At 41.7% G+C, this 25,720-nt stretch overlaps 1 protein-coding gene across 10 annotated transcripts in view; it reads left to right on the top strand.

The window, feature by feature from the left end:
• The window catches only part of SETD4 (SET domain containing 4), a 56,959-nt gene extending 31,633 nt beyond the window's left edge, over window positions 1-25,326 (top strand). For 7 of the 10 annotated variants that reach the window (XM_073804481.1, XM_073804479.1, XM_073804478.1 and 4 more), the window contains one exon: window positions 13,818-25,326. In XM_073804481.1, the coding sequence (XP_073660582.1) occupies window positions 13,818-14,081 (264 nt within the window). In that variant the 3' untranslated portion in view covers window positions 14,082-25,326. Of the gene's footprint in view, window positions 1-7,256; window positions 7,328-11,234; window positions 11,990-13,817 lie in introns of those variants that run through there. The other 3 variants (XR_012331602.1, XM_019923136.3, XM_019923137.3) reach the window with 3 other exon arrangements.
• Window positions 25,327-25,720: the final 394 nt, after the last annotated feature.

The raw sequence follows: 25,720 nt of genomic DNA, 5'->3' as shown, positions 1-25,720 counted from the left end.
GACCACCATTCTATTTTCTGTTTCTATGAAATTGGATTTAAAAAAAAAATCCACATATAAGTGATATCATAAGTATTTGTCTTTCTCGATCTGGGTTATCTCCAAATTCATCCATGTTGTCGCAAATGACAGGATTTCATTCTTTTCTTATGTTGGAGTAATATTCCATTGTATATATGTGCCACATTTTCTTTATTCATTCACCTGTTGAAGGACATTTTAAGTTGTTTCCATATCTTGGCTATTGTGAATAATGCTGCAGTGAACATGGGTGTATGGATATTTCTTTGAGATACTGATTTCAGTTCCTTCAGATATAACCCAGGATTGGGATTGCTGGGTCACAGGGTAGTTAAATTTTTACTTCTTTGAGGAACCGCCATACTGTTTTCCATAATGGCTGCATCAGTTTACATTTCCATCAGTAGTGTATAAGGGTTCCCTTTTCTCCACATCCACACCGACACTTGTTATCTTTTGTCTTTTTGATAATAGCCATCCTAGCAGGTGTGAGGTGGTTTTGATTTGCATTTCCCTGATGATTAGTGATGTTGAGCACCTTCTCATATAACTTTTGTATGCCTTTGGAAAAATGTCTATTCAGGTCCTTTGCCTGTTTTTAAATTGGATTATTTGCTTTTTTGCTATTGAGTTGTATGAGTTCTTTGTATATTTTCAGGTATACAATTTGTGAATATTTTCTCCCATCCTGTAGGCTGACTTTTAAAATTATTGCTTGTTTGCTTTGCTGTGTAGAAGCTCTTTAGTTTGATACAGTTCCAGTTGTTTATTTTAGCTTCTGTTGCCTGTACTTTTGATATCTTATCTAAGAAGTGATTGCCAAGACCACTGTCAAAGATCTTTTTCCCTATGTTTTCCTCCAGGAGTTTTACAGTTTCAGTTCTTATATTTAAGTCTTTGATCCATTTTGAGATAATCTTTTTGTGTGGTGTAAGATAATGGTCCATTCTTTTGCATGTAGATATCTGGTTTTCTTTGCACCATTTGTTAGAAGAGATTATTCTTTCTCCAGTGTGGATTTTTGGTACCCTTTCAAAAATTAGTTGACCATATATGTGTGGGTGTATCCCTGGGCTCTCTATTCTGTTCCACCGGTCTATGTGACTGTTTTTATGCCAGTACCATACTTATTTGATTACTGTAGCTTTGTAATATAGTCTGAAATCAGGACATATGATACCTCCATCTTTGTTCTTCTTTCTCATGATTACTGTGGCTCTTCAGGGTCTTTTGTGGTTCCATACAAATTTTAGGGTAGTTTTTTTTCTTTTTCTGTGAAAAATGCCATTAGAATTTTGATAGGAATTGCACTGAATCTCTAGAACACTTTGGGTAGTATGGACATTTTCATAATATTAATTATTCCAATCCATGAACATGGAATATATTTACATTTATTTGTGTCTTCTTCAGTCTGTTTCAACACTGTCTTATAGTTTTAAGTACAGGTCTTTCACATCCTTGCTTAATTTATTCCTAAGTATTTTATAGTTTTTGATGTTTCTGTAAATGAGATTGCTTTCTTAATTTGTCTTTCAGATAGTTTGTTATTAGTGTATAGAAATGCAACTGCTTTCCGATGTTGATTTTGTATCCTGCAATTTATTTATTAGTTCTAACAGATTTTTGGTGAATCTTTAGGGTTATCTATGTCTAAGATTATATCTGCAAACATAATTTTGCTACTTCGTTTTTGAGTTGGATGCCTTTTCTTTTTCTTGCCTAATTGCTAAGGCTAGGACTTCCAGTACTATGTTGAATAGAAATGGTGAGAGTAGGTATCCTTGTCTTGTTCCTGATCTTAGAGGAAAGGCTTTAAAATTTTACCATTGAGTATGATGTAGCTGTGGACTTTTCATATATGGCCTTTATTATGCTGAGAAACATTTCTTTTATAGTTGATTTGTTGAGAGTTTTTATCATGAAAGGATGTTAAATTTTGTCAAATGCTTTTTCTGCATCTATTGAAATGATCATTTGATTATTATCCTTCATTCCATTAATGTGATGTATCGCATTTATTGATTTACATATGTTCAATTATCCATGCATCCCAAGGATGAATCCCACTTAATCATGGTTTGTGATCATTTTAATGTTCTTCTTTTTTTTTTTGTGGTACGCGGGCCTCTCACTGTTGTGGCCTCTCCCGTTGAGGAGCACAGGCTCCGGACACGCAGGCTCAGCGGCCATGGCTCACGGGCCTAGCCGCTCTGCAGCATGTGGGATCTTCCCGGACCGGGGCACGAACCCGTGTCCCCTGCATCGGCAGGCAGATTCTCAACCACTGCGCCACCAGGAAAGCCCTCAATGTGTTCTTGAATTCAGTTTGCTAGTATCTTGGTGAGGATTTTTGCATCTGTGTTCAACCTCTGATGATTGACCTATAATTTTCTTTTCTTGTAGTGTCCTTGTCTGGCTTTTGTATCTGGGTAATGCTGATCTTGTAAAACGAGTTTGGAAGTTTTCCTTCCCCTTCAGTTTTTTAGAAGAGTTTGAAAAGGATTGGCATTAATTTTTCTTTAAATGTTTGGTAGGATTCACCTGTGAAGTCATCTGGGCTTTTATTTGTTGGAGATTTTTGATTACCCATAATCTCCTTACTCATTATCGGTCTGTTCATACTTTCTATTAATTCATGATTCATTCTTTCATTCATTAATTCATTCATTCATTCTTGGTAAGTTGTGTGTTTCTAGGAAATTATCCATTTCTTCTAAATTAATTCATTAGCATATAGTTGTTCATGGTAGTCTCTTATGATCCTTTGAATTTCTGTGGTATCAGTTATAATGTCTCTTATTTCATTTATAATTTTATTAATTTGAGTAGTCTCTTTTTTTTTTCTTAGTCTAGCTAAAGGCTTGTCAATTTTGTTTATGTTTTCAGAAAACCAACTCTTAGTTTTGTTGATCTTTTTCTATTGTCTTTCTCATCTCTATTTCCTTTATTTATATTCTAATTTTTATTTCATTCCTTATGCTAACTTTGGGCTTAGTTTATTTTTCCTTTTCTAGTTCCTTCAGGAGTAAGGTTAGGTTGTTTATTTGAGATCTTTTTTCTTAATGTAGGCATTCATTGCTATAAACTTCCCTCTTAGAACCACTTTTGCTGCATCGCATAAGTTTTTGTATGCTGTGTTTCTATTATTGTTTGTCTCTAGATATGTTTTTATTCCTTCTTTGACCTGTTGGTTGTTCAGAAGTGTGTTGTTTAATTTCCACGTATTTGTGAAGTTTCCAGCTTTCCTCGTTACTGATTTCTAGTCTCATACCATTGTGGTTGGAAAAGATACTCAATATGATTTCAGTCTGCTTAAATTTATTAAGACTTGTTTTGTGACCTAACATGATTTACCCTGGAGAATGTTTCATGTGTGCTAGAGATGAATGTTGGATGGAATGTTCTTTACATGTCTATTAGGTCTATTTGATTGAAAGTGTCTTTCAAGTCCATCTTTAAAATTGATTCTCTCTGGATGATCTACCCATTGTTTAAGGTGAGGTATTGAAATCACCCACGATTATTGCATTGCTATCTGTTTTTTGCCTTCAGCTTTATTAATAATTGTTTAATATATTTAGGTGCTTCAATACTGGGTGCATATATGTTTACAATTGTTATAGCCTCTTGATTAATTAACCCCTTTATCATTATAACAATATAATGACCTTCTTTGTCTTTTGTTACAATGTTTGACTTAAAGTCTATATTGTGTGATATAAGTATAGCTGTCTCAGCTCTCTTGGTTTCCATTTACATAAAATATCTTCACTTTCAGCCTGTGTCTTTAAAGCTTACATGACTCTTTTCTAAGCAGTATATATAGTTGGGTTTTGTTTTTTTATCCATTCAGTTACTTTTTGCCTTTTAAATAGAAAATTTAAACCATTTGCATTTAGAGTAGTTATTGATAGGCAATGACTTACCATTGCTATTTCATTAATTTCTTTCTAATTGTTTTGTAGTTTCTTTGTTCCTCTCTTCCTTTTTTGCTGTCTTTCTTTGTGAGTTGATTTTTTTTATAGTGGTATGCTTTGATTCTTTTTTTCTTTATCACTTATGTATCTATACAGCAGATAGTTTTTGCTTTGTGGTTGCCATGAGGCTTCCATAATACATCTTGTTGTGATAACTGTTAAGCTTATAACTTAACTTCAGTTGCATAAAAGTGTTCCACACATTTACTTGCTCCCACCCTCAACTTATATTGTTGTTGTCCCAATTTACAACTTTTTATATTATGTATCCATTAACAAAATATTGTAGCTATAATTATTTTTAAGACTTTTGTCTCTTAGCCTATATGCTAGAGTTCAAACTGACTTACACACCACCATTACAGTATTAGGGTATTTTGAATTCTACTATACCTTTACCAGTAAAGTTGATACTTCCATGTTTTCATGTTACTGATTAGTGTCTTTTTGTTTCAGCTTGAAGAACTCCCCTTAGCATTTCTTGTAAGGCAGGTCTAGTGCTGATAAATTCCCTCAGCTTTTGTTTTTCTGGGAAAGTCTTTATTTCTCCTTCACTAATGAAGTACAGTTATGCTAGATAAAGTATTCTTGGTGAATAGTTTATTTCCTTGAGCATTTTGAATGTGTCATCCCCTCTTCTGGCCTGCACGGTTTCTGCTGAGAAATTTGCTGATAGCCTTATTGGGATTCCCTTGTATGTGATGAGTCCCTTTTCTCTTTCTGTTTTAAAATTTCTCTCTTTGTCTTTGATTTTTGAGAGGTTAATTATAATGTATCTTGGTGAATATCTCTTTGGGTTATATCTATTTGGGGACCTTTGGGTTTTATGTACCTGGATGGCCATGTCTCTCCCCAGATTTAGGAATTTTTCAGCTATGATTTCTTTAAATATGTTTCTGTCCTTTTCTTTCTCTCTTCTTTTGTTTTGTTTTGTTTTGTTTGATAGTATCCCATAATTCACATAAGTTTTCTTCAGTCTTTTTCAATCTAATTTTTTTCTCCTCTGTCTGGATAATATCAACAAATCTATCTTGGAGTTCACAGATTCTTTTTTTTTTTTCACTTTTTAAAATTTTATCTTTGGCTGCATTGGGTCTTTGTTGCTGTGCACGGGCTTTCTCGGGTTGCTGAGAGCGGGGGCTACTCTTCGTTGCTGTGCGCGGGCTTCTCACTGCGGTGGCTTCTCTTGTTGCGGAGCACGGGCTCTAGGCTTGTGGGCTTCAGTAGTTGCAGCATGCAGGCTCAGTAGTTGTGGCTTGTGGGCTCTAGAGTGCAGTCTCAGTACTTGTGGCGCATGGGCTTAGTTGCTCCGTGCCATGTGGGGTCTTCCTGGATCAGGTATCGAACCCGCGTCCCCTGCATTGGCAGGTGGATTCTTAACCACTGCGCCACCAGGGAAGTCCCAGTTCACAGATTCTTTATTCTGCCTGAGAACTTCAACAGCTCTCTATTGCATTTCTTCATTCCATTCATTGTGGTCTTCAGCTTCAGAGTTTGTTTGGTTCTTTTTAAAAATGATTTCTGTCTGTTGAACTTATTTTTTTCATTTATTGTTTTCCTGAATTCGTTAAGTTGTGTTCTCCTAAATCCTGCTGAACTTCCTAAAATAATAATTATTTATTTATTTATTTTTGGCGGTATGTGGGCCTCTCACTGCTGTGGCCTCTCCTGTTGCGGAGCACAGGCTCCGGATGCGCAGGCTCAGTGGCCATGGCTCACGGGCCCAGCCGCTCCGTGGCATGTGGAATCTTCCTGGACTGGGGCATGAACCTGTGTCCCCTGCATCGGCAGGCGGACTCTCAACCACTGCACCACCAGGGAAGCCCTAAAATAATTATTTTGAATTCTTTTTTTGGTAACTCGCAGATCTCCATTTCTTTGGGATTGGTTACTGGAAAATCATTATGTTCCTTTGATGGTGTCATGTTTCCTTGCTTTTTCATATATATATATATATTTTTTTGCTTTTTCATATTTCTGATGGCTTTGCATTGATGTCTGTGCATTTGAGGATGCGTTCACTTTTTGGACTGGCTTCAGTGGGAAAAGACTTTCACCTAAATGTGGTTGCAAGGGTACTAGCCTGGTGGGATACAGTGTCTTTCATTCTTGGAAGGCACAGCAGCATAGTCTCCACGTGGCTCTGTCAGCTGAGGTCATCATAGGTGCAGACTGCTGGAATATTCTGTGGCCAAGACTGCCAAGGTCCCATGGGTAGGAGTGGCAACAAGGCTTTTGGGTACTTCGGAGGTGAAGGTTGCTGGGGTCTTCTGCTTTTCCCATGGGAGCAAGTTCTAACCAATGGTTTCCCTCTTGGCTGTGGTCTGTTGTGCTGACAAACAGTAGAAGTGGAGCTGGAGTCCTGGGACCACTTGCTGAGGCAGCATCACTTGTGTCTAAAGCGTGAGCATGTACAGATGGCCTGTGGAACCAAGGTCTGGGTCTCTGGGTCTCACCACAGTGACTCTGGCTGGTGGGGGGTGGTGATGCAGCAGTGGCACAGACCCTGGGGTGACAAGGTGCAGCAATGGCTTGGTCCTCGGCCCCAGGGGGCAGGGGGCAGTAGCAGCATAGCCTGCAGATGGTGGGTTGAAGTCCCACCTTTGACCCCAGGGGGCAGTTGTAGGACGGTAGTAGCACCTACCTGGTGGTGGCTTGTTAAAACCTTGTGTTAGGATCAGGGCTCAGGGCAGCGGCAGTGCCTCTGGCAATGACAGTTCAGAGCTTTGACCTGGGACCGAGGGGCAGGGCCGGGAGCACTGATAGTGTGTTTTGGCAATGATGGTTCCGAGTGGTGGCCTGAGTCGTGGGGTTGGGGCTCAGGGCAGCCCCATCCGTGATGATTCAGAGCCAAGACCTGGGAGCTGGGTGTGAGGCTCAGGGCAGTAACAGTGTGGTACTGGTAATGGTCAGAGTGTGACCTGGGACCCAGAGGGTGGGGCAATGCCACCGGCAATGGTGGCACAAAGCTGTGACCTGAGACTGAGAGCAGGGCTCCGGGCAGCCTGGCTCCCATCACGTATATGATGATGCGCTGTGAGGTCCTGATCCCAGAGAGTGGGGTGCGGCGGTGCCTGGGGCCTCTGCGGACGGTGACAGCTCCAGCCCTAGGGAGGGGACATGGTGGTGGGCACTCGGGGCAGCTCCGTCAGCTGGGATCAGCGTTGGTGTAGACCGGGGGAGACCTCAGTAGCAAAGGCTGCAGACGTGCACAGTGGTGAGGCTTGCTGGAGCTTCTGCTTTCCTTTTCTCCAGGAGGTGGAATTCCTCTGGGGGTGATCTCCCTGGCACTCAGACGCTCTTGGCTTGAGGCTGGGGTAACACAGGTAAGATGCTTCCTGCACTTTTTTACATGGCCATCCTCGGTTTTTGAGCTCTGCAGGATTTTTGATGCTTCTTCATTGGATTCCAGAGCTTTCCCTGAGCTGTTTCTGTTGGTTTGCAGTTGTTCACTGTCTGTGAGGAGGTGAACATTGGGACCTCCTAGCCCTCCACCTTGCTGATGTCACCTCCCTCTCACATGCAGAGCTTTAAAAACTGCAGAGGCCGGAGTCCCATCCCGAGGGTCTGATTTAATTGGTCTGGGGTGTGCCAACATCCTGGGGGTCCTAAAGCTCCCAGGTGACTTTGCTCTTCACCAGAGTTTCCTTTCTGAGTCTCTGGGCTATAGGAACAAGCTCCTTTAACTTCTCCCAGCTGGAACATTCTGGATTTTCAAGCCTACAGTTACAATAGTTTTGGGAGACAGGAGAGAGAATGCCAGTTGCTGTTCCACTGAACAAGTTTATGCTGCCTAAATAATTTCTAAAATAGTACCAATCCCTGCTGAGTACAGATTAATCCAAAGTACAAGTGCTTTAACATTCATTTCAGCCAGGACAGTGAAATATGAGTGGCCAGACCACAGCAGGGGCTCAGTACTTTTTAGTTCTTTTCACAAGACACCTGTGAGTGTCCCAAGTGTTATGGTTGATGCCTGAAAAATAAGAAATGGATCTCTGAATCTGTGGGACTCTGCAGTGAGCTTGAGACACTTCCATCTTTGAACACTGGATGGCGCAAGAAGACCGCTGGGCTGAGGATGCATACTGAGGTCCTTGAGGCTACCGTCAAAATCAGGCAACAGGGAGTGTCATTTTTTTTTTTTTCCAGATGTTAGGACCCAGACAAGGCAAACAAGAACTCTATGTGTTGCTACTGGGATAAAATGCAGACTTCATATTCTCTTGTGGGCCGTTGGATCTCCTTGAGTGAGAAACGCAGACCGATAAATAATAGTTCAAGGTGATGGCTGACAGAGAAGGGACCTGGCCAGAAGTTTTCACACCAGGTAGCAGGTTTTAATTCATTTTTCACACCGGCTAGCAGCTTTTAATTTCTTCTATTCTATTTAATTTCTATCACTGGGAGCAGGGAGACAGGTCCTGACTTACAAGCAAAAAGAGCAAGGGTCGCTTTGGAGTTTAAACTGACCACCCACACAAAGAAAGGGGGGCTACTCTTGTGACCCCTCTTCTGCCAGAGGCTTCTAGAATTAGAAAGTGGTCCATTTGGTGGAGAGCTGGAAAGGAGCCACTTCTTCCCAACCAACGGGAGGGCTGCCTGTCTGTTGTTAGAGGCGTGCGTTTGATCTGAGGACAGAGCTTCAAAGTAGAGTGAAAACGACACCAGGGTGTCCTTGGACTGCTGTGTCTACAGGTGACTTGACAGGCTCCAGATCCCACATGGCTGGGGCAGTGACGTGACCCAGCACACATCACCTAGTGACTGCACAGTGGCGGGGGTGGGGGGGGCTCCTTTGAAACGATCTCTTTGGTCCGCTGGACTTTCCCAGTGCCTCTGTGATCTGTCCTTCCATCAAGATGAATTCAACTTGCAGATAGGGGAGCTCTGATCACGGTTTCTCCCTTCTCACTCTTTTCCCCTTCCACACCTCTTGCTATTTATACACATCCCAGCCTTGTCTTAAGTGGGTGTTTGTTTTCTCTTGGGCATTTCATCTAGAGCGTGGTAGCAAGACCTGGATGAGGCCCTTACTATGGTATTGAAGTTTTTCCCCTTACTTGGAGGAGTAAACTACAGATGACAGTTTCTCTGATTGGAGTTGCCTTACTGGTGGTGGCTGGCTGTTTGGGAAACAGATCCTGCTTCAGAGTATTCATGTTGGGATAATGAGCTCTTTGTGATTGTTGTGGTTCAATATTCAGGCCAGGGGACCACACCGTAGCCCAGGTTGGGAGCCGTGGCACACATGGACACAGCCATCAGCAGAAATTTTATGAAAAAGGAAATATTCTGTCTATTTACAAGGCAGTGTTTCTGATACCCGCAGGAGCAAAATCTTGGCAGTGAGCAGCTGTTAGAATTCATCATCTTTCTTTTATAGTTTGCTGGTGGCAGGAGTCTACGGGGGAGGCCACTGCCACTGAAAATGTCCCTCAGAAAGCTAACGAAGCACTGTCAGCATCTTTTATGGGGGTGGCTGGCCCTAGAACCCTGCTCCTTAAAAGCTGGTCTGGAGACCAACAGAATCAACAGTACCAGGAGCTTGTGAGAAAAGCAGAGTCTCAGGCCCTGCCCTGAACCTACTGGGAGCTAGAGAAGCAGTCCCGCAGAAGTGTGACTGGCTCTGGGGTCCAAGCCATTGTGGTAGAGAATTCCCAGTCTCCTGGACCAGTCGGTCGGACCATCAGCAAGCCATCTGGCGCAGTTGGGGGACGCCCATCCTTGACATGAGGGCGCTGTTCGCGGGGCCCTGGAGCTCTGCTGGGAGGATCCACGTGGCCAGATCCTTGGCGATTATCATAGTTTTGCCCCTTTGACTTTGGGGGACGGCTGTTCCCAAATTCCTCGGAAGTGCCAGGGGAGGTGGCCCGACGGAAGCCACCCAGCTCCTTACCCCCACCCCTTGCTGCGGCTGCTGGGCAGTCAGCTGTGGAACCCCAGTCTTCCTAACATCCATTTCTGAGGTTCACATTCACGGGGAAAAAAACAGATCCCCGTGCAGCGGTGTGGTTCTGAATTCCCTGAGCCACTGCAAATGCATGGGGGCTGGTGGGCCTCGAGTGGAAGAGTCCAGGGGCTTTCAGACCCGGCCATGGTGTTAACTTAGGAGTATAAAGGAGCCTTCATACACCTACAGCTTCTTTCTGGTCATTTCCATGAGCTGCTTTCTGACTCCCTACAGCACTAAGGTTGAGTGTGGGGATGAATTTCCTTGGAGCCTTGAAGAATGAGGCAGTGGTGGTGGTGGGGATGGATTTGGTCTTCGCTTATCTGAGGCCACCCATGGGTTCTGGGACAGAAAGACCGCAGAAGCAGAGGAGATTGCGGGAGAGATGAGCCGTGGGAAGGATCAGACAGCTTCACTCTGAGTGCTGGCTGTGCCTTTTCTTTCTTGTGGCCTGGGTTTCCTGCAGGTTCTGACATGCCCCAAGCTCAGATCCCAGCCAGCGGAGGTGCTGGCAGCCCAGGGCATTGTGGCCAGGTTGATTTCACGGCATTGTTGTCACCCATTAGCTCACATTATGCAGAAGGGGGTGGGGGCAGTGCCTGGTGTCCTTTCCTTTGTTTATAGACATATTTTTCTTCGTGAGGGGAAAAAAAGAGCTGACTCCCTTTTAAGGGACACGAAAACTGAGTTTTGTCTTCTCTTCCTATTACTGTCAAACAAAAGTCACCTTAGAACTCTCGATCACATGGGGCCTGTCACTGGCAGGAAGCGAGACCTTCCCCTGTGAATGTATAACTTACAGTAAGTTCTCAGCAGACCAAAAAAAATGCCTTTTATCATGCTCTGGTTTTTTTCCTCCCACTGTTTTATTTCACTTACAACATCACTCAGGCCCAAATGGTATTTGTCAGGAGTAATTGGCAAATGCTGGAGGCTGTGTTCAAGGCTGCCTGAATGGAAAATCTCAAAGCCATTGTCCATGTTGAAAGAAAATATCACATTTGATCTTTTTTTACGATTTCTGCAGACATGATGCGTGTCTGCATTCTTTAGCCTTAGAACCCTTTATATTTGAGGGACAAAAAAAATCCCGGCAGGAAGTAGCCCTTCACAGCTAATTTACAGTATGCCGAGAAGTAACCACAACACATGAGAAGTCATTTTAAAAACATGACCATGATTTATTTTTATTAGCCATCTAATAAACCTGCACCGCTTTGCGGGTTCTTATACATTGAATTATGACTTCAAGCTTCGCGTTTCATGTCTCCTTCTACTAGGATGTTTATTCTTCTGGATAAAAATATTCCTAAGGATGGTGGCAGCCATGCTTGGGATGCTGGGATGCCCTCTCACGCGGGCTCCATTGGAGGCTGCGTGCTTCTCTGGTGCAGGACATCATGTAACCAGCAAATGAGAATCGTCTGATCAAACTGAGTCCCAGAGAGCAGAAATGATGCATCTGAGGGCCAGGAAGTGAATGGTGACACGTCTCCCAACCCATAAGTCTTCATACTGTATCAGACAGTCCCTCTTAGGTACACAGCAGAGTGTAAATGACATAGTTTGGAGGCTTTTTAAGGTCACACAACCCAACATAAATTTGCCTTTCTCCATGTTTCACATGTGTATAAGTATGTACCTATGAGGAAATGGCACAGACCAATGACGAGGACCACAGAGCTTCCCACCTCGAATCTGTGACACGGGGATAATTCTGGAGTCATAACACACATGTTATAGAACACATGTTACAGTTGGGAGAGTGTTAGATTGAAGAACACATTTTACAGAAAACTCTGGATCAGGGGTCAGCCAGCCCCTATTTTTGTAAATAAAATTTTTTTTCTAAATGCAGACTTCTAAAAAATTGTGGTAAAATAGGTATAACATAATAAAATTTGCCATTTAACCATTTTTAAGTGTATATTCAATGACATTGAGTACAGTGTTGTGTGGCCATCACCATTATCTATTTCCAAACATTTTCTATCACCCCAACAGAAATTCTGTACCCATTAAACAATAAGTCCCCATTCCCTCCCGCCCCCCCCCCCCCGCCCCCACACCTGGTAACCTTTCATCTACTTTATGTCTCTGTAATTTTCTATTCTAGATATTTCATAGAAGTGGAATCATATAACATTTGTCTTTTTGTGTCTTGGTTTATTTCAGTTGGCATAATGTTTTTGAGGTTCATCTGTTCTAGCATATGTCAGTACTTCATTGCTCCCCCTGCTTAATTGAGGTATAATTGACAATTAAACATTGTATGTGTTTAAGGTGTACAACTTGATGATTTTGATATACATTATGAAAGAATCACCACAATCAAGCTATTTAACATATCCATCGCCTCACGTAGTTACCATCTTTTTAAAAATTAAAATTATTATGTTTGTTTTTAGTGGTGAGGACACTTAAGGTCTACCCTCTTAGCAATTTTTTTTTTCTTTTTTTTTTTTTTCCGGTATGTGGGCCTACTCACTGTTGTGGCCTCTCCCGTTACGGAGCACAGGCTCCGGACGTGCAGGCTCAGCGGCTATGGCTTACGGGCCCAGCCGCTCCGTGGCATGTGGGATCCCGCCGGACCGGGGCACGAACCCGCATCCCCTGCATCGGCAGGCGGACTCTCAACCACTGTGCCACCAGGGAAGCCCCATCCTCTTAGCAAATTTGAAAAACACATACAGTATTGTTAGCTGTGGTCACAGTGTTATACATTAGATCTTCAGAACTTAACTCACCTTGCATCATTGCTTTTTTTTTATTGTGGTAAAAACATAACATAAAATTTACCATCTTAACCATTTTAAAATGTACGGTCAGTAGTGTTTCCTATATTTAGTGTCTTGCAACAGATTTCTAGAACGTTTTCATCTTGCAGACCTGAAACTCTGTATCCGTTGAATAACACCTCCCCTTTACCCTCTCCCCTCTGCCTCTGGAACCACCATGCTACTTTTGTTTCTAAGAGTTCGACTCCTTTAGATACCTCATGTAAGTAGAATCAAGCAGTATTTGTCCTTCTGTGTCTGACTTATTTCACTCAGCATCGTGTCCTTAAGGCTCCTCCATGTTGTAGTATGTGACAGGATTGCCTTCTTTTTTATGGCTGAATAATATTCTGCTGTCCGTATATACCATATTTCGTTTATCTGTTAGTCAATTGATGGACACTTGGGCTGTTTCTACCTCTTGGCTCTTGTGAGTAACACTGCTATGAACTTGGATATGAAAGTATCTGTTTGAACATCTCCTTTCACTTTCTTTGGGTTTATACCCAGGGGTATGTTAACGAAGTCTTATTGTAACACAGCTGGATCTCTTTGTTTACCGATTGTCTATGGCAGAGTTTACAACAGCGGAGCTGAGTAGTTGTGACAGAGACCCGATGGCTCACAAATGGCTCACAAAGCTGAAAATATTTACTGTCTGGCCCTTTACAGAAAAAGTCTGCTGACTCCTGCCCTAGATCTAATCAAATATGTGCTTCCTTTGGTGGTTCTGTTGGAGAGTTCCGTCTCCTGGGAACTGGTTTTGAACAAGGCTTAGTTCTTTACCTGGTATCTTGCACTCACTTTACCAGGTATTTGGTACCTGGTATTCGGTAACACACCGGGCTTGCTCCAACCGCAGACAAGCTCTTTTGGCCCTAATACATTCGCTCTCCTCCCAGGGCCTGGACTGACAATAATGTTCTTTCCCTCCCTTAAAACCTAGAGCAAGTATGATCTGTGCTGTGGCAACACTTTTTTTTTTTCTTGCCCCGACACATATGTTTTAGTTTCCCGTGGCTGCTGTAACAAATTACCACAAACTTGGCGGCTTAAAAACAGTAGAATTTTATTCTCTCAATAAAGAATATTGGAGGCTGGCGGTCGGAAGTCCTGGAGGAAGGAAGGAGTCCTGGAGGCTGGCAGTCGGAAGTCCTGGAGGAAGGAAGGAGTCCTGGAGGCTGGAAGTCTGAAGTCCTGGAGGAAGGAAGGAGTCCTGGAGGCTGGAGGTCTGAAATCAAGGTGTCAGCAGAGTTGGCTTCTTCTGGAGGCTCTAGGGCAGAATCTGTTCCAGGTCTCTCTCCTTGCTTCTGCGGTTGCTGGCAATCCTTGGGGTTCCCTGGCTTGTAGCAGCGTCACCTTAATCTCTGCCGCTAGGGCCAACATCACCTTCCTGTGTCTCTCTGTGTATCTGCTTCTGCTTCTTTTCCATTAAAAGGACTTGGCATTGGATTGAGGGTACACCTGGTTAATCTAGGGTGATCTCCTCTTGAGATCCTTCACATAATTACATCTATAAAAACCCTATAAGGTCATATTCATGGGTACTGGTGCTTAGAACTTGGACCTTTCTTATGAGGGTGTGGTGAGGACACGGTAGAGGAGGCAAAACGTTTCCTCTGCTCTGTTAGGTTCAGTGGCTGGGGCTTGCAAATGAACTGGCAGTAGACAGACCAAGAGGAGAAAGATTTACTTTGCATGCATGTGAGTGTTGCAGGAAGGGGGACCCCTTCCAGGGCCCAAGAATGGGCTCTTGTCTAACACTCAGAAATGAATTGTCTGAGGATTCACACGTGCTGACGAAGCAAGAGACTTTATTGGGAAGGGGCGCCCGGGAGGAGAGCAGCAGGGTGAGGGAACCTAGGCGGATAGCTCTGCCGCGTGGCTCGAAGTCTCAGGTTTTATGGTGACGGGATTAGTTTCTGGGTTGCCTCTGGCCAATCATTCTGGCTCAGGGTCCTTTCTGGTGGCACACACAACTGCTCAGCCAAGATGGATTCCAGTGAGAAGGATTCTGGGAGGTTGGTAGGACATATGCACTGGCGTCTCCTCTCTTCTTTTGCCCTTTCCCGTATTCTTCCCGTTTGTGTTGGCTTGTGAGTTCCGTGTTCCTGGCTAGGATCTCCTGTCATAAAATAACTCATGCAAATTGTTGCTGTCTTTGCCTGGCCAGGGCAGGCGGTTTCAGTCAGTGTTCTCCCTAACATAAGGGCCACACAGAAAAGAAATGAAAACTCCAAAATGTAGTTAGGTTTCAGAGCTTATATGTCATTTTTTTTTTAAAAAAGGTGATATACGGTAGAGAAAAGACTAGACAAAGGAAAAGGGGTTTGTACTTCTGGGGGGAGGGTAAATTGTGGGAAGGTGAATGTTTGGGGAAACTAATGGAAGATAAGGGCTGTTTAGTAAGGTTTGTTATGCAGACCAAGTTGGCAATCTCCAGTGATAGGAATCTCTGGGGATTAAGAGATGTTCTCTTCCTGGTGTGGGGACAGGGGAGGACACCTTAACAAATGGAAGTTTATGCCCTGATTTTAGGCAAAAAGGAGGAGGGCAGAGAGTTCCTCCTGCACCTGCTGTGTCTCAGTTGCCTTCAGCGCAAAAGAGTCCTTATGCCAAAGTGGCGTGTTTTGGGGTGGCATATTCTGATCCCTTTCAACACCCTTCAACCCACCACACATATAATGGATGACATTCACATCCAGGCTATATAGCTATATATACATCTGATATAATGACACATCCCATGAGTGGACTCAGATTTTTGGAAAATACAAAGAAATCTTGCAGGGAAATAAGGCAAATGACACTGTGCTTTTTTGGGTGACTTTTATAAATACATTTATCCACATGTTAAATAAAGCAGCCATGTGATGATCTCAAAAACTGTTCACTTTGCAAAAAACTGTTGATGTGATTATTGAAAATTATTTAAAAGTGTATTTTATGGTACAGATTTTAAAAAAAATGAGTATTGATTTTGTTCTCCTTCTGTATTCCTCAGATAATTCAGTAGGCACGTGCTACAATAAATACGTTTAAATAAAGACCGTTTTGTTAAAAGTCACGATAAATGGAATTCACAGATATTTGAATGCTATTAGTAGGGAGAGATCACGTGATGGCCTTGATCTGCAGGTGGCTTTCCCTGCTTTAAGGGACACAGTCATATTCAAGCTGTTTGATTTTTTTTTTTTTGGTGGTACGTGCCTGAGAGTAAATTTGAAATAATTTGAAAGTAAATTGGAAAAAAATAAAGAATACTGAATACAGCCAGCTTGCAGATTTCTCTAGCACGCTGACTGAGGAGGGGCGTGGTAGCATTCTGTTCCCTGGTGATGCAGAGACTGCTGACACATTCTTTGCTTGTCCTTGATGTCTTTCTTACCGAAAATATATCCCTGAGTGAAATTCAAAAGAGAACAACAGAAACTGTGAAACCACACCTCGTGAGCAGTATAAATTGTAGTTCCCACAACTGTCAACTGTATCATGGGCTTTTGGGTGTGAGTGGTGGGACAGTAGTTAACTATCTCTCCTTCACCTTAAGCCAACTTTTTTTTTTCTTAATTGGAAAAGTGCATCATTATTTCCTGATTTAAAAAAGTGACATTATTTCAGGAGTAACATTAAATCTACTCTAAATTATTGAAAGAATAATTTTACATCAGAGCTGTTAAATTTTTATTAATAACAAGTTATTTGTGCACACCTTGGGCTGCCTGGGATGATGTGAAGGTTGAACTTAATATGCAAGGTGGTTTCCCTGTTGAAAAATTAGGGGCTTCTCCAGCCAGAGCACCACAGTGATACACAGCAGTGGAAATGGGAGTCACAGCTACATTTTCTGGAGAGAGATCACAGATCAGGACAAAGCAGGGGGTCCTTTTATATGAAAGCTTGCAGAGTAGGCGCTAGGAGTTCTGGGGCTGTCTAGAGCTGCATGGGTTGGAACGGGAGTGGCCAGGGCAATGCAGTCCCCTCTCTGTTGGACTGATCCTTTGAGGTGAGATTTTTGGAGTGGATCATGGAGAAACAGAGAACGTGTTAGAATTAGGATATGAAGACTTCAAGGAAACAAGCAGCCTCTCGAGCATCTATAATCAGGGGGAGGCGGGGTGAGCACACACCAAAGGGCATTGCAGACAGGGAGGGACCTGTGACCTGCTATCACACCGAGGAAGCCACTGCAGCACTTCACACCCCTGGGGCCCTGCCTTGGCTCCCCATCAAAAGCACACCTAATTTCAGAACACGCCTCCTCCAATCTTACCATGCAAAATCCTACTCCAAAAGGAGAAGAGGGAAGGAAGTTAAGGACTGTGGGAGAGAAGCAGAGGGTTTTTATAATCACTTCGCAGCTTCTACCCAAGGGTTGTTCTGCTCTTCCCAATCATCTCGTATTCTTGGGAGCTCAGCTGTGTGTCTGCAGCTAGGAGGGATGGAGAAAGGCCGTAGTATAGAGTTGGAGAGACTTGGATTGATGTGTATCTGTCTCCGTATCACCATGTTCCCTTCCCATTAACATGTGGCACCTCCAAATCTGTGACATAACATTGCCATGTAATTTGGCAACGTGCAAAGAGAAAAGAAAATACACGGTTTGCCTGAAGTAGGAGAAATATGAAATATAATCATTCACAACAGTCATATCAATTGTAAAGCATAAATCATGACTTTTGATTCTAGTATCGTGTAAACCAATGGTTGACAAAATATGGCCCATGGACCAAATCTGGCCTGATGCTCGTTTTTTGGTAAATGTTTTATGAGAACACAGCTAAACCCATCCATTTACACAATGTCTGTGGCTGCTTTGTTCTTACAAAGGCTGATTGAATTGTTGCAACAAAGACCCTCAGGCCTGCAAAGCTGAAATATTTAGTATGAATAAATGGAAAAAGTTTGCCGACCCCAATTAAAAACTTAAGATGGAAACCAAAAGCAAAGGTGAACTACAGACACAGTCTAAGTGGTGGTCTTGTATTATAACATTAGATTGCGTCTGTACTCTCCCTTTGACTTGTTTTGCTTTCTGAGCTACTTTCATGGTAAAAGTGAAGAGCTTACTGGTAAACCTGTAGAAAACAAATGACAGTGATAGGTGGCCCCAGATGCTTTTTTTTTTTTTTTTTTTTTTTTGCGGTATGTGGGCTTCTCATTGTTGTGGCCTCTCCAGACCGGGGCACGAACCTGCGTCCCCTGCATCGGCAGGTGGACTCTCAACCACTGCGCCACCAGGGAAGCCCCCCAGATTCTTGTTTATTGTTCTCTTCCCCAAGTATCTACTGGATGTCTTCATTGTCTTCAGAGCACAAGTGGTTCCTCTATGTTCCCCAAACACTGATTCACTTTAATCAATCCCTAAAATGTGGATAAGTACTGGCTAATGGATGTTTCCAACAATTGTAATGTATCTGAAAAGCAAATAACCAGTGGTACACAATAATGAAGTCATTTATCAAATATGAGAAATCCTCGCACACAAAATTGTGAATTCTCATGATTGATGCCATGACTACAAAACAGCAGTTTTTTTTTTTGTTTTTTTTTTTTTGTGCGGGCCTCTTCTGTTGCGGAGCACAGGCTCCGGACGCACAGGCTCAGCGGCCATGGCTCACGGGCCCAGTCGCTCCGCGGCATGTGGGATCTTCCTGGACCGGGGCACGAACTCGCATCCCCTGCATCGGGAGGCGGACTCTCAACCACTGCGCCACCAGGGAAGCCTAAAACAGCAGTTTTTTACATCCTCTGATTACAGGAGCATAAATTCTATATTTCGAATACAGAAAAAGAAAAACGCCAATGTCTTACATCTTTTTAAAATTGATGTTGAATGTGCAGGGCTTTGAGACTTTGAGGAATCATGTCCAACATTGTACTGAGCAACTTTAAAGAAATAGTGGATTGAAACGCAATGAATTTAGGATGGAGAAGCAGTGGATTGTATTTCCATTCAGGCCTGTCAGGGAGTCAGTTCATCTGTTGTTTTGTTCATTTCTTGTTTTGTAATTTTGCCAATCTGACACATCTAGGAAGTGAGATTGATTTGCTCACCTTTCGGAAGAGCAGTGAGTAAAGAATCTGTTTCTAAATGATTTTTGCCATAAAATTCCATCAATTTGGACTCGTAATAGTTTAGATATAATATATCCCTGACAAGTTTTGTTTTCACATCTGTGGCCTGAGATGTGGTGTTTAATGAAGCAGAATCCCAATAGGAGTTTCCATCTTACTAGAGTTTTTGGAAGAATCTTAAATGGATCCAAGCATATACTTCACGGTGGCTCCTAAGATAATTCTGTTTCTCTCATTCTTTTGCCCAGAAGAACTCTCTTCCTCAAACATGTTTTTCTGTCCAAGCTGAGTCTCTTGGGCACCAAATCCCTCCCCCGGTTCCTCTCCCTTCTGTGGAGTGCCTTGCTCTCCCTTAGTTCCTCTTAAACCCCTCCACTCCCCCTTCCTTCCCTGAGGCCCCTTCCTGATTTCTCCTGGACCTCTGTCTTTGATTCCTGATTCCTTTCCATAAGTTCTCCTGCAAAACAAACTTTTCTCACCCACTGCACCCCACCCCCAGAGAAACCCATGCTTCTCATCATGTCACCCCCCTCCTCCTCCTTTTCCTTCCTCTTTCTCTTCACATCCTTTGGGGAACACTCTTAGGAACTTCAAATTCTCACTGTCCTTTTAAAAATTGAGAGATAATTTATGATAAAATTCACCTTTTAAAAGTATCCAATTCAGTCATTTTCAGTATATTCACGAAGCTGTGTAACTATCACTATTATGTAATCCCAGAACATTTGCATCACCCTCAAAAGAAACACCTGGTCTATTAGCAGTCACTCCCCACTTCCCCTCCCTTCAGCCCCTGGTAACCACTAATCTACTCTGTTTCTATGGCTTTGCCTATTCTGGACATTTCATGTAATAGGAATCATAGAACAGGTGGCCTTTTGTGAGTGGCTTCTTTTATTTAGCATGATGTTTTCAAAGGTCATCCATGTTTTCGCATATATCAGTACTTCCTTAATTTTTATGTGGAAGAATATTCCATTATAAGGATATACCGTATTTTGTTTATTCATTCATCAGTTGGACATTTGGGTTATTTTCATTTTGGGGCTATTTGAACATTGCTGCTATGAACATTTCTATACGAGGTTTTATGTGAACATGTGTTTTCAGTTCTCTTGGGTATATACCTAGGAGTGGAATTTTGAAGAATTGCCAAACTGTTTTCAAAAGTGGCTGTCATTTTAATTCCCACCAGCAATGTATGAGGGTTGCAGTTTCTCTGCATCCTCACCAACACTTGTTTTGTCTATCTTTTTGATTATAGCTATCCTAGTGAATATGAAATAGTATCTAATTGTGCTTTTTGTTAGCATTTCCTTGGTGACTGTGATGTTGAGCAGATTTTCATGTTTCTTATTGACCATTGTGTATCTTCTTTGGAGACATGTCTATTCAAGTCATTTGCCCATTTTTAAATTGGATTATTTGCTTTTTATTGTTGAGTTGTAAGACTTCTTTATATATTCTGTATACTAGACCCTCAACAGACATATGATTTGCAAATATCTTCTCCCATTCTGTGGGGTATCTTTTCATTTTCCTGATAGTGTCTTTTGGAACACGAAAGTTTTTGATTTTGATTAAGTCCAATCTATTTTTTTCTTTAATTGCTTGTGCTTTTGGTGTCATATCCAAGAAACCATTGTCTAATTGAAAGTCACAAAAATTTACACCCGTTTTCTTCTAAGAGTTTTATAGTTTTAGCTCTTACATGTAGGTCTTTGATTCATTTTGAACTAATTTTTGTATATGGTGTGAAGCAAAGGTCCAACTTCATTCTATTTATTTATTTGTTTATATTGCCGCACCATGCAGCATGCGATATCTTAGTTCCCCGACCAGGGATCGAACCTGTGCCCCCTGCAGTGGAAGCACGGAGTCTTAACCACTGGACCGCCAGAGAGGTCCCCCAACTTCATTCTTCTGTGTATGAATATCTAATTGTCTCAGCACCATTTGTTGAAAAGACTATAATTTTCCCATTGAATTGTCATGGTACTCTGCTGGAAGTCAATTGCTCGTAAGTGTACGGGTCTACTTCTGGACTCTCAATTCTTTTCCATTGATGTAGATGTCTGTCCTTGTGCTAATATCATACTATCTTGATTACTGTACCTTTGTAGTACATTTTGAAATTGGAAAATGTGAGCCTTCCAAATTTGTTTTTCTTTTTAAGATTTTATTATTTTTTTGGATATTCTGAGTCCCTTGAATTTCCATATGATTTTTAGGATCAATTTGTCAGTTCCTGCAAAAAAGCCAGCAAGGATTTTTAGAGGGATTGTGTTGAATCTGTAGATAATTTGAGGACTGTAACCGTTATATCAGTTACGGTTCTATCAGTCAAACAGAACTGGTAGGAGGCACACACGTACTCACACACACACAGCAGTAAGTTGGCTCCTGCAGTTGTGAGGCCTGCTAGGCAAATCTGAAGTCTGCAGGGCAGCGTGTCTAAAGAGCAGGCTGGCACTCTGGGACACGAGGAGAAATTGAAGTCCACAGGTGGAATATCTTCTACTTGGACACCTCAGTTCTATGCTTACAACTTTCAACTGATTGAATCAGGCCCGCCTGAATTATTTAAGATAATCTCGTTAACTGAAAGTCAGCTGTTTATAGAGGATAACCACATCTACAAAATACCTTCATAGCAACACCTTGATTAGTGTTTGATTGAATAACTGGGGACTGTAGCCTGGTCAAGCTGACACATAAAACTGACTTATCACCGCTACCTTGACTATATTAAGTCTCCCAATCCATGAACATGAAATATCTTTCCACTTGCTTAGATCTTTAAAAATTTATTCCAAGGAGGCTTTGTAGTTTCCATTGTATATGTCTTGCCCTTCTTTTGTTAAATTTACTCCTACCTATTTTGTTGTTTTTGATGTTATTGTAAATGGAATTGTTTTCTTATTTTCATTTTTGGATGGTTCATTGCCCTGTATAGAAATACAGTTGATTTTTGTATATTGACCTTGTATCCTACAGCCTTGCTGAACTCTTTATTAACTCTAATAGATTATTTTGTGGATTTCTTAGGATTTTCTATATATGTGATCTGCAAAGAGAGAAAGTTTTACTTCTTTCTAATGTGGATGCTTTTTATTTCTTTTTCTTGTCTAATTGCCCTGGCTAGAACCTCCAGTACAATATTGAATAGAAGTGGTGAGAGGGGCCTTCTTGTCTTGTTCCTGCTATTAGTGGCAAAGTTTTCAGTCTTTTACCATTAAGCATGATGTTAACTCTGGGTTTTTGAGATACCCTTTATCAGGTTGAGAAAGTTCCCTTCTGTTCCTACTTTATTGAGTGTTTTTATCATGAAAGGGTATTGGGGTTTGCCAAATGCCTTTTCCATGTCTAATCATATGGTTTTTATCCATTATTCTCTTAATAAGGCATATTACTTTGATTGATTTTCGTATCAACTAACCTTACATTCCTGGGATAAATCCCACTTTGTTATGGAGCATAATCCTTTTTATATGTTGCTAACGTTTTGTTGAGGATTTTTGTATCTGTATTCCTATGGGATATTGGTCTATAGTTTTTTTTTCTTGTAATATCTTTGTCTGATTTTGGTATCAGAATGCTACTGACCTTGTGGAATGAGTTTGGAAGTGTTTCCTCTTCTTTTCTTTGGAAGACTTTGTGAAGTATTGGTGTTTTTCACTGTATTTTACAGCAGAATGTAGATCTCCTCAGCCTCCATTCTAAAATGTTGAAAGAGGCAAGTGAGAAGGAATAGCCCCTTTGTGCTTCTAGATGTTGTCATCTCTGCATGATGCCTGGATCTATGCAGCCTCCTTGGGACTATGAAGGGAGTCACCCCAAGTCAACACCCTGAGGATGGCAGAGTATAAAGAAGGAAAGAATACACACTCCTTATGAGTGTGGAGACCTCCTGTCTCCAAGTCTCTTGTTATGTGAAGTAACATGTCTTTATTATTGTTTAAGCCCCTTTTGGTTCGGTTTTCGGTTATTTGCAGCTAAAAATATCTATATGATAGTTATTATTGTATCCTCTGCAATAGGAGCATTCCTTGTTTTTTAAATTTTCTTCCGCTTTCTATGTCATCGGGTTAAGACATATTGTGCCTGCAGAAAGGTATCATCAGAGGGACTAGACAGTCACTGGCTTCTGTTTAAAATAAACCAAGTACAGTCTCAAGGTTGTGTGGTCTGTAGCTCTGCCAGGGCTCTTTAGGATGTCATGACCATTAAAAAAACCCTCAAGGGGTTACCGTTTTTGCCCCTTGTATGAACGTGGGTAATATAAAGGACAAATTGAATTTGGAGAGACATACTGTGGAGCCCGAATTGTAACTCACAGAATGAACAGGTATATTAGTCAGGGTTCTCCAGAAAAACCAAACGAATAGAATTGTGAGATGGCCCCAGATTCCTGCTGCCTGGTGTACATACTCTGTATAATCCCCCTTCCTTCTTAAGTGTGGACAGGACTATGAACACCATGACTAGGTTATGCTATATGATAAAAGTGAAGGGATTTTGCAGTATATAATTAAGACTCCAAATCAGTTATCTTTGAGTTAATCCAAAGAGATTATCTTGAGTGGGCCTGACTTAATCAGGCAAGCCCTCAAAAGGGACCAAGTCCTTCTTGAAGAGGTAGATTTGAAGTGTGAGGGGACCTGTGGAGGAGGCCACGTGGCAAGGGCTAGAGTACAGCCTCAAGTAGCTGAGAGTGGTCCCCAGTTGGCAGCTAGCGAGAAAATGAGGACCTCAGTCCTATAGCTCTAAGGCAGTGCATTCTGCCGACAACCCCATGTTGCTTAGAAGTGGATCTTTCCCTCATTGAACCTCCACATGAGGGTGCACCTGGCTAACAAGTTGATTTCAGCCTTGTGAGACTGTCTCGGTCAGCTCAGGCTGCTATAACAAAAATACCATAGACTGGGTAGCTTAAACAACAGACATTTATTTCTCACTGTTCAAGATCTTGGAAGTCCAAGATCAGTGTGCTGGTGGATTCTGTGTATGGTGAAGACCCTCTTCCTGGTTTGCATGGGACTGCCTTCTTGCTATATAATCACACGGCAGAGAACGAGAGAGCTCTGGTCTCTTCTTTTTCTTACAAGGCTCTAACACTTTCGTGGGGGCCTCACCCTCATGACCCCATCTAATCTTAATTACCTTCCAGAGGTCCCATCACATTGATGATTAGAGCTTCAACATATGAATTTTGGGGTGACACAAACATTAGTCCATTAGCAGAAATCCTGAGCAAAGAACCTTGTTAAAGTATACTGGATCTTGGACTACAGAAACTGTGAAATAATACATTTGTGTTACTTTAAGCCACTAAGTTTGTTGTAATTTGTTATTCAGCAGTAGAAAATTAACATAGGTACCATTTCAAATATCGCTCCTTTATATTGAAAGAATATCTCAGTGATCAACATAAAGTAAATTACTAAAAGTAATGTTTGGCAACTCAGGAAATTACATAGATCAGATGCCCCAGCAAATTGCCTTTTCTTTCTCTTTTTTTTTTTTTCCATTAAACATTGTCACTTCTGATGGGACCTCACAGACAAGGAGAGTGTAGGGGATACTTTTTCATCTTCTCCAGGAGAGTTGGCTAGGTGTGATCAGCCCTTGGGAGGCCAGTGTATTGAGAAGCCCTTGTCCTGGTCATTGGCCAGTGGAAGCCACAGTTAGCGCTGGCTTGTACACATTTGTGGGTTCCTTCTATAGGGAGGAAATCTATTCCAGGGAAGAGCATCCAAGTTAAGGAAAGCCTCAGCATTGGGAAAGATTGCTTAAAATACACGGGACTGATACCTGGTTGAATTTTTTTCTCTATGTAATGAGATATAATTCTTTCTTGAAACCTTATTACTCAGGAAAAATTGTTCAGGCAAATCCAGTTGGCTAGGTAAGTTCCACTTGTCCTGTTAGCAGTTTGAGCATCACTCGTGGTTGTTAGGTGGAGCTCGAAGACGGTGTCCTGACTATATGTTATTAAACTGTTTCACAAAGTGATTTTTTTTAAAGACAAATGATCATCAAAACCACTGACCTTTTATTAACCTTACTCAAGAAAGTTCTTGGGATTATTTCTTAATGTTACAGATTATTATGGAACAATTTTTTTCTTTGGCTTTGATGGGATCAAAGGTAGTTGTGTACATTTCTAGTTTGTAAGGCAACAGAAGAGGCAGAGAAGTACCATACTTGTTGTTGTTGGATTGATGATGAAAATGAGAATAAGATGAAGGGTTTTTTTTTTTGTAAATGTAAAAAATGTCCAGTCATTTGTACAAATGGTTTAAAAGCCTTGAGATTTTAGGCGTGTATATTTGCAATTTTTCTCCTTTACTCATTAATTACTAATATGTTTTAATCACTGAGAACACTGTTTTGATCATTAAGAATTTACAATGTAAAGATTATTTCACGGTCGAGTTTCAAATGTTAATCACCGTAACCTAATGCATGTAAATCTCTACTGAATTGAGTTTAAAAATAAAAAGTAAATCATTAATTTGAGCTAGCATGCTTACTAGCTAGCTCAAATTAATGGAAAAAAGGAAACTGGAAACTGCCTTTTATTATTCTCTGCTGTGGCTCAAGGTCATTTCTTTTACTCAGACCTGAGAGTTTGATCCAGTCATGGAAAGAAAAATCATTCTTCTCCCTTTCTTTCCCTAAAAGTGCAGCTCTCACAGGAAACCTCTTCCAGCTTGCCTTTTCTCTTTAACTGTTCTCATCTCATCTTTAATTATTGCTGCTGCTGTGTTTTTTGTTTGCTTCTGTTTTTTAGTTTTGAGGGGAGATTGTGTCACCTGACACGAGGCACTTTGACGTCACGTAGCTTCGCTGGCTGGTGGAGCACTTTTGCGTGATGCTTTGTCATGAAAGCTTTGTATGGTATCTTC

This window comes from Tursiops truncatus, chromosome 4, assembly GCF_011762595.2.
Source record: "Tursiops truncatus isolate mTurTru1 chromosome 4, mTurTru1.mat.Y, whole genome shotgun sequence".
In the NCBI taxonomy this organism is placed as follows: Eukaryota; Metazoa; Chordata; class Mammalia; order Artiodactyla; family Delphinidae; genus Tursiops; species Tursiops truncatus.
This window is presented reverse-complemented; position numbering and strand designations above follow the sequence as displayed.